The sequence below is a fragment of the Eutrigla gurnardus genome (genome assembly GCF_963514095.1).
Source record: "Eutrigla gurnardus genome assembly, chromosome: 15".
In the NCBI taxonomy this organism is placed as follows: Eukaryota; Metazoa; Chordata; class Actinopteri; order Perciformes; family Triglidae; genus Eutrigla; species Eutrigla gurnardus.
In genome coordinates, this window is record NC_139938.1 from 11,976,152 (window position 1) to 11,985,953 (window position 9,802).

The 9,802-nt window shown below is 42.3% G+C and overlaps 1 protein-coding gene across 1 annotated transcript; it reads right to left on the reverse strand.

Moving 5' to 3' along the window:
- Positions 1 to 2,085: 2,085 nt before the first annotated feature.
- On the reverse strand, positions 2,086 to 2,971 carry bhlha9 (basic helix-loop-helix family, member a9). Its single transcript, XM_084028986.1, has one exon. The coding sequence runs from the start codon at positions 2,961 to 2,963 to the stop codon at positions 2,091 to 2,093; it is 873 nt and encodes a 290-aa protein (XP_083885112.1). The 5' UTR covers positions 2,964 to 2,971; the 3' UTR covers positions 2,086 to 2,090.
- Positions 2,972 to 9,802: the final 6,831 nt, after the last annotated feature.

The following is a 9,802-nucleotide window of genomic DNA, read 5'->3' on the forward strand; positions in this document are numbered from 1 at the left end:
CCAGGAAAACACTCTCAACACTGATGCTTGCACTGTTAGCACTGTTAGCTGCTAGCCACCAGCTCAGCCCTCAACATGTTGAGAGCCATGTAGAGGCAATGGATTTGCTGTTTATATTGTATTGTATCATTTTCTATCAATTGAGAAACTGATCCATTAACAATCATTTCCTCCTGTTGATATTAAATTTCTTACATTAAATTGTTATAAAAACGGAGGCTAATCACAGTTCAAATGAAACCGGCTTTTATTTCCATGAGGTCTTATTTGTGTGTTGTTGACAAACCGATAAGCCGACTTTGTTTACCTGCTGTGGAGAGTCATTTTCTTTCTGTAAAACAAACCAGCGACAGAACATCTCATGGTTCTCCTCACAGCCCACTTTCACCTGAACAGGCAGATAAACTGGCAGTGCCGTGGGTGGAGGTCTGTCTGCCAGAAAGGGAGGAGGAAGAGACATGTCGTCACTGAGCGCCGTTAGCCACACTTGTCTCTCACTAGTGAGTCAAGGTTAACTCGTGATTCACGTCTGTGCAGAAGCTGAGCGACGGGCTCAAACTGTAGCCGTTCAGCTCATTCTTTCTCACCAGACACGTCCTCCTCTTCCTATTATCTCACTCCCCCTCGCCATTCATCTCTTTGTCCTTCTTCCCTTTCCTTCCTGCCTGCTAATTGTTGTTGTACCACACCATTTATTTCTCCACCGACCTGCAGTAGTTCTCCTCAGGCCAACTCTTTTCAGCGGCGTCTCGGGGCCCTTGTTGGGAGACCTCCAGGATGTTCAAAACACTCTCACACACCCAGTTGCACCTGCGGGCCAGTGCAGCCCGACAGGGGATTTCACCGCGCTGATGACGGGGCGCACTCTTCCTTCCTGAGCCCACATAAATCTGTCGGTGGGCTCCGTCCTATAGTCTAATATTAAAGCTGTTTTCCATGACATGCTGCTCAGCGGGAGGGAGGAGGGGAGGGAGGTGTTGTTGACATGAGCTAGTACAGTAGGGTGGCGAGGAAAAAGTGTGGTTAGAATTTTCTATTCTTCATCTGCAGAAAAAAGAACAACTGACCCATTACTGGCAAGGATCACACTTGCTGCTCTCGCAGTTTTAACTGAAACATCCTTCTGTGCAGGAAGCAGAAAAAGCCAAGAAAGGCATCTATAGTGTATTACATTAACTTTCATACTTCCACAATGCTTATCGATTTGTAGCACAAAAGCTGTCAGTGGTGTCCTTCTCAATGTCAGCCCACGCTTTTATTTTACTGTGTGTAAATCACCTTGACTTCTCTTCTCTCCGAAAAATGACAAGAATGGACATGTGAGGACATTTTTCAACTGAGTGAAGGACTTCTGTCATCTCAGACTCGGAGTTGTAGAAGCTTTTGACCTTAGGCTATAATCACACACACACACACACACACACACACACACACACACACACACACACACACACACACACACAATCTTAATATTGTTGTTGTGAAATTAAGTGTGGAACAGGAATCATATTATTTTCACATTTAATTTTGAAGTTTAGAAAATTATGTACAAACTCTTTACAACTTTACAAACAGCCATGACCTTTTATGCAATACAGCGAATAAATACACATACAAAACATAGTCACATTCCCTTAAGGCGCACCCGCTACTTGAAATAAAACACAGTGGATGAACCGGTAGTGTGAACCGTCCCATGTTCTCTTTGTGGTTTCCTTTTTAATATCACGCATTTAGTAATCTTACATCATTCCCAATATTTCAGCTGCAGACAACCAAACGATGATGGTGAAACAACTAGAACACAATACTGTGGTTGAATCCTCTGCAGCAGAAAGTGGCACATTCTTTACGTTTAACATGTTTGAAATTCGAGCTCACATAATACATCTCCCCATATACACGACATTCTGTCTCCATTGCCATTGCACTTTTATTCATTACAATGACTCTGCTCTTAAATCAGAGACTGTAATACTGATACGATTGCAACAGCAGAAACACAAAACCCATTTTTCTCTCTGAGGTCATTGAACAGTCCTCGGGTGTTATCAGTAGTCTTCAGGGCTCACGGTGGTGGGTGTCGCCTGCTACAGGATGTCAGAGCCCACAGCGAGGCTGTGCTCGGGCTCCTGCAGGTAGCTCACCTGCCAGGGAAGCCCCAGGGCTGGAGAAGTCTCCACAAAAGCATCCATGTATTTCTGAGTGCAGGAGGTCCACATGCCCGGCTGGTAGCCCAACCCCTCCCCCACCTGAGGGTATCGGAGAGGGCTGGGCGGATGGTCGTGGGGGCTGCCGCAGTGTCCATATGAGGCATAAAGCTGTCCCTCAGTGGGATAACAAGGGTAGTGTGGTGACGGCGGACACGATGACGCGGTGGTATCCACGTAGACGTGTGACTCCGTGGACAGCCTGTGCACATGTGGCCCTTGTTGTGGCTGCATCTGGTGAGGGATGGATGCGTGCCAGGGGACGTAACTCTCATGCTCCAGACGAGGAACCGTTACCCTAGTCTGCTCGAGGCGAGACGCTCCCATGGCAGCCGGCCCCGTGGAGGACCTGCTGCACTCCCGGTGGGTGCAGGGCTTGCTCGGAGGGTTGGAGCTCAAGAATACTGAGAGAGCAGAGATGCGGTTGATGGCCCTCTGTAGCGTGGCGATCTTGGAGAGCCGTTTGCCGCTGAGGTCATGGTTCAGAGTAACACGAAGGGCATTGAAGGCCTGGTTGTAGTCCATGATGCGCTTCCGCTCACGGACGTTGGCGGCCATTCTTCGGGCCTTCGAGCGGACTGGTCGATTGCGCTTCTTGGTCTGGCCTTCCTCCGGGTCACTCGGGCTGCCGGCCGAGCTCTCGCTGTCTTGGAACGACTCCTTGAGACTTCCCTCGTCGTCCCCGTGGTCCAGCACGCCAAGCTCCAGCTCTTCCTCAGAGAACTCGGATTCGGCGACACTGCTGCAGCTCATCGTGTCAAACACCTTGATGCTGCACGAGTGAGTAAAGTCTTCCTACTTGTGTTGTAGTTGTGGTAAGGTCTGCCCCAGTCGCTTCTCGCCTTGTTTTTTTGGGGCTGTCGGTATTTGCTGCTGTGCCGACAGCCCAGGTATTCTCCTCGCCTGACTCCTCTGCTGCCTTGTGATTACTTGTACCTCGACAAGACAGGTTGGCCTGCTTTTTAAAGCTCTTGAAGTCACATGGTACCGTCACCTGTGAGGAATGGTGCACTCTCTCTCTCCCTCTCCAGGTTTATTGGCGCCCTCCAGGCAAATGGCACTGTCACCTCCTCCTCCTACTCCGACTCTCCCTCACATCCCTTACAGGCCCCTACAGAAGAGTTTCAACATCTCATGTCAGTGTAAAACCTATGAAAAACATACTCATGATTTGGATAGCAATTTGCTTCACGCTTCCTTTAACACCTTAACGGAGGATCCCCCCCCCCTCTTGTAATCGCCGACTCTAGTTACGTGTTCTTACTTGAGAATTTCCATGGAGAGTTTTGAAAAGCGAAGTATAGTCCCGTGATCCCATCATTACAAAGAACAACACTGTATCATGTCATGATTTACTTTTACTTTTTACCATCATCTAAGGAGGTGTTCCATTAATATTAGTCTCAGCGACATTCTTGACAAATTGCACATTTATCCAAGTGGCCCGATCTGTTACACTCGCTTCCCCTTTTCTCAGGTGTGGGAAGACAGGATCCTTCTTATCTAGCCGAGGTTAGATTTGTCCTTGCAATTAGTTGTCTCAAGAGTGGCCCTGTGTATCTCTCTCTGCTCAGGTTTAAGGGCCATGTAATTTAGTGTAGCCTCCCTGGAACCCAAACCCCATAAATCAGGGCCGAGCAGCACCTGAGGACAAGAGCAGAGCGCCCTAGACTTCAAAGAGAGGTGAAAAACAAGGGCAAATATTTTACAATTAGAACCTGCAATCGCTGCTGGTTAAGCAATCTTTCGTAACCTTTTGCTTGTAAAGATGTACTTACATTTTGATGACATTTTGACCGTAACAATCCAAAAATCTGTTTGTTTTTTATTCATTTTGAAACAACATTTAAATAAATTGAGAGGAATAAAAGCCTCCCAGATAGAGAATGGAAACAGACTGTTTGTATGTGTTATCTACACCTCTTCCTCCTCTTGACACCAAGCGGTTGTGGAATTGAACAGCGGAAAAGACCTTCGTCCGCGTGAAAGATCTGCGTGTCAGATATGGCGGTGGACAGTGAAAGGTTGCACCGAAGCTCAGCTCGGCTTCTGGCCAAGTGCAACAGGTCAGGTAACTAAAGGGTAGGCCTTCAGACGCTGAACTGGGGGTCGTTGAGAAGCATTGCTTCCTTCCTGCACTCGTCTTTTTATTGTACGCGATGCGTCTCTGAGACGCCAATCTTTAAAACAATTAAACCCCAGAGTTTCAGCTCTAAAAGCACAAACAACATCTTTTAACTCACCGTTTTGTGTCCAGGAGATCAGCACAGATTGGAATTGGATTATTCAGTCATTATGAAGTCTGTTTTAATTCATATCCCCACATATAGGCTATAGTCGAGTGGTGCAAATGTTTAGACACCTCTTGCGTTTTGCTTTCATTTGCAACAGAATATGCACAAAATGAACATACAAGTGCATGCAAGAACATGCTAGTTACACTCTACACATATTATGTGTAGAGTGTAACTAGCATTTTAATTAAGTGAAACGATCCGTTATTTTTTCTTTGCAACTTAAAGAACTGGAGCATGAAGCCATTCATAAGTCAACTTCCATTCTATGTGCTCATGTCTTCTCAATACAAATCTAATCTGCCTTTTGACTCACCATCATTTTTTAATGATAATATATATTTACAAGATCTAATTGTAACATGAATATGACATCTGAAGGGTTCAGAATGCAGTTTTGTGAATCAAATATTTGTCAGCCCTGATGACACATGTGAACAGTGTGTTCCTACTTAACTAGTAACAATACAACAACAATAATTTGAACATGAAAAACAAACTGTTTTCGTTAATTATGCTTATTAGATGCAAACATCATCACAGGTGATGGACAGTGTTTCCCTGATGTTGAATTTTTAAAGTCATGATGCCAGCCATGTTATCTACCCACAGAATTGTTTACGTTCCTCCTGATGCAAATTCAAAAACTGCACTACAGGAATGAACCCAGTGTTGCACAATGACAATAGATTAACCTTAAATGTGAAATAGAGGTCTGCAAATAATTGTGTCCAAACTCTGGATGTCAGAGCATCTTGTTGGCTTAAGCCTCACAGAATTATGACGTTTCACTCATTTTTATGTTTGTTCGAGGAGCCACTAAAACCAATGTACTCACCACACATTTGAAATAACCTGCTGATCTCCTGCATACCTTTATAGCTAAAACCGTTTGAAATGGTGAGCCCAGGCCGCTGATCTCCAAGGAGAGCCTATGCTTTATCACAAGCTGTGATTTATGGGTTCACAAACATGTCAGATTTACTGCTGTGGTGTAAAGAGCATGAAGACTACAGCCTCGGACTCTCCCCAACCATTTATTTTTGACAGGTGACAAGACACCAGTAATTATCAGCCGCCGGAAATAAATCACAAGATTTTATCACGCAGCTCGCCATGCCCTTGATGGAATAACCATTTTCAAGCAAAGGGAACCTGTCCAACGCCGCTGAACCTAAGATTTGTAAATCTCCTGCTCAAGCCCCCATAATGACTGGTTGTTAGCCGGTTGTTATTAGAGGTCTGTGTGCCAAACGTTATAGATGTATATTTCCAAAGGGGTAGTTAGGGGTAATAAGTGAGTAAGGTCCGGGTTCGCTAACCTTGGCTTTGCAGTGGTATGTTAATGCATGTTTTTGGTGTCTGCCATGGAATTTTCTCACCTCAATAAAAAGTCTCCAGTCAGAAAAAAAGGCTATCTCTGCCCCCTCGGCTATTTGTCACACCACAACACCCTTCGGATAATGTCTGTAAAAATAAATGTTATCAACATTACACTGCCAATCTGCGGTCATTTCATTGCAGTTAATTTATTTGTCGTGCTGTAATCTCTTTTATTGCAAAAACACGGTGTTGCTTCTTTGGTCAAGGCAGGACATTAAAATTAACATTTTAAATCCTCATTTTATTTTGAATGAAAATGATGTCGTCATACCAGGAATACCACAGGGCACATGACCTGACCCTCTCCAGTTCTTTGTGAATGCCACTCATGTTACTTGATAAAGTATGATGATCGATTTTTGGTGCAAAGATAACTCGTTAAATGCATTTTATGTATATACCATGCGTTTCTTTTTGTCAATCAAAGAAACGCCCTCTAGATTATAGTAAGATAATATAGAGTCCTGCAGGAATGACATATCTTATAAGCCAACCCAGAAGTCATAGACCACATTGGTCTCCTGGACAAAATGCCAATGGGATTTTTTTATTGGATTTTTGTATTATTGCAGAAAATAAACACATTTTTCTCATAATTACACATTTTGTTCAGCAAGACCATCTTCACAAATGAACACCACTTTATGACATTTGACGCCTGAAAGCAATCTCCAGAAGTATAAAGCTCACGTTGGAGTACGTCGCTGTGAAGGCAGACTAGGCGGTGTTATTACGTTGAGTTGCCTTATTTAGCCTCTTGTTACACAACCTTCTTTAAGACACCTAACAACACAAGACTTGTGGTGTTTAATGGAACATAGATAATGGCTGATAGCCAGACTGCTTTGATATAAACAGTAATTTTACTTTGCCTTGATCGATTACTTCTTTTGTGTTATTGTGTGATTCAGATCCAACCAATGCGGCGTCGACAACAGTACATTGCTCAGGTCCGTCCTGTCTGCTTCTCCAGATTGAAAGCATGCCGAATGCCATCTATTTACAGTAGGCCTATGTTATTTATTGAATAAAGCATTCTCCCACCAAAACATATGGACTTTGACCATATATTAAACATATAAATCAGAAACACTACAGGGAAGCTACAGTATGATAAAAAAAAAACCCAAAGAGAAATAGACCCGCTCTTTAAGTAAGAAATAGCAATACCACCATTGATTATATAGTGTGGACGTTGAAGTCACCCATGGGTGACTCCAGCCGTCGCCATCTTGAGTGACAGTCATGACAACTTCTATTATTGTTGATAAATTAACAGTTAAGCAGCATTTTAATGTCAGTGTAACTGAATTATTTCCTTTAATGCTGGGTACTTGAATTCATCAGATTTGATTAGTTGATTTGTTTTCAAAATCATAGTCTTTATTCACTGTGCAGCCTCCCTGTTGCTGGCAAATTACTAGATCTGCTTCTGAAGTGTACTTCCTTTCTGCCACTAATCCAATATAGAATTAGCATGTATCCTCTGCACTAACATGCTTACTGAGGTCTGTAGAAATCCAGGAAGTCAGGAGTCATCCGTCAACTGCAGAGACGTGTGAAACTCACTTCTCATGTTTTGGAGACACGGTGAGAGAGTGTCTACATCAGAGATCCTGTCCAACATGTTAAAAACAAAACGTGAAAACATTGAGCCCACTGACACAACAATTGTGAATCACTCCGTCTGAAATTACTGGCAATTACGTGTTACTGGCTGCCGTAATCCCTCTCAGTGTGCACGCCAGCTATAAAATCTCAGGCGTCGGGTTGAAACAGTGCCTCGGGTATTTCAGCGCTCACAGCTCAGCATTGAAAGTATTATTCACAGAATATCTGTCACAGCGTGAGCCATTAATCATCAAGGTGTGTTGAAGTTGATTCTGCAGCATTAGATATGTTTCCAATAGTTCAGTGATTTATAGGGGCGACAAGTAAAGTAGGCTGCTGCTTATAGAGAAAAGAATACTGTGATCATGGCCAATAAATGTCGTCATCCTTTTTCATCAGCCAGTTAATCACACAGGATACATGTTGCTGGCAAGATACAGAACTGAACGTCTCACTGATTAATTCAGTGGCTTTTTTACTATTTCTTAATAAAGTTAATATCTATTATTATCTAATTATCTGCGTTTAAGTCTAGGTGTTTACTGCAGGTTAACCTTGCCTTTATTGTGAAAGAAACTGATTTATAATTTCATTTGACATTTTCATAAAGGAAAAACTGGTCGGTATGTTGAGAGAAATAGCACATTTAATGTTTGGGTCACTAAAAATCCTACACTCTCTAATTTAGCCATTACTATAGACTCCCGTCGTAGTGATTTATACCCGAACAAACCCATGCAAATCTGTCAGTACTGATGTCATGACATGTCTAACAGTTTCCTGCACATAGGAATGCCAGTATACTTCCTCCCCTGTCCTAAATACTTGAATCATGATATGAATCACTTGTTTTTACAGGATACTATTTACGGTTGGAGCTCATGAACTGCAAGCTGAAGGCATTTTCTCAAAAAGGAGAGTTGTTATCGCGTAGAGTGGGGAGGCATTAAACTGTCCATTTAAACCAGCTTGCATTTACTCTCATGTTAATGTAAAACGTTTTCTGCATGAAAACACATAAAGTAAAAAAAAAAGACAACCGCCCACCCCCCCCTCCAAAAAAAAGCAGAGAAAAGGGCCGCGGTGTATATTCCTAGTGCATTCCTTCCAAAGAGAAGTCAGTCATTACGCTGGGTTATCATTACAGGGTCCACTCGGAGTGTTGGAACATGTGGTCAAGGTTAACTGTCTGTAGGCTAGTTCCCACACAACCCTCCGCCGTTAAAGTGATGCCCTCTGACCGTTCACCACAATAAAGCATCTCAACACACAGCGATACTCTGGATAAATGGGTCTAATGCGTAACAACACCCTCTGAGATGGATGTGTGCTCCCAGCAGCCCGCCTGATTGACAGTTGTCTGAAGTCAGTGGTGAGTCTATCAATAAAAATACATTGTAAGTTAGTGAACGGGGATGGCTGGTTGAAAATGAGTGTACGTTTTTAACAAAGGAAAGTTATAATCAATACATGGTTAATGATGATGTTTCTCTTTAAATTACCACAGAGACGTGATCTGGTAATGGTCCACAAATGGATTGGGATTTTGTTTTTAAATAACAGTCTTGTTTATGAGAACATAACTATAAAATTTGAAATGAACCTCAATCGTGTGGCTCATCAGTCACACGTCTACCTGTATTATTTTAAAAGTCACCGATTACCCAGAAAAAGATAGAAAAAGATCATAGAATAGTATGCTGTACTATGAAATATATTTTTATTTTATGGCATATAAGACTCTTTTTGACACACTGTATCATTCATTTTCCAGGTTGAATATACAGTGACATTCTTTATGGATTGAATTATGTTGAATCACATATTGTTCTATTATATTTTTCACAACATACTTTATTACAATATTTAAAGGGATCCAATACTATTACATTTTATGGCATACTATTTGTCATACTACTATGAGAAGTGTTATGAATTGGTTAATGCATACAGCACTTTTATGGCATATTATACCATAATATACTATGGTATAATATGCCATACCTTCACTGTTGTAACACATAATTCCTCAGGTTCCATTCTTCACCATTAAAAAAAATAAAATAAAAAGGATAAAATACTGGAGAAATAATTTTAGGAATCTGAAACAAAAATGAAAGTGTGGAGAGAAATCTTGCTTTGCTGGTGTTTGTTTCCTCTGTAAGCTGAGCTGCATCTAATTGGCCTCCTTGTAGTTCTCTGCTCCTCCAGCGTTACAGGAACACAAATCGTTCTGATATGCAGATTGTGTCATGTGACTGATCCAGCCGTGTACATATAGTAGTGGTTTCAGGTCCACCTCTC

Coding starts and splice junctions, on each gene's coding strand:
- bhlha9 (XM_084028986.1), bottom strand. CDS start 2,963: ATGAGCTGCAGCAGTGTCGCCGAATCCGAGTTCTCTGAGGAAGAGCTG.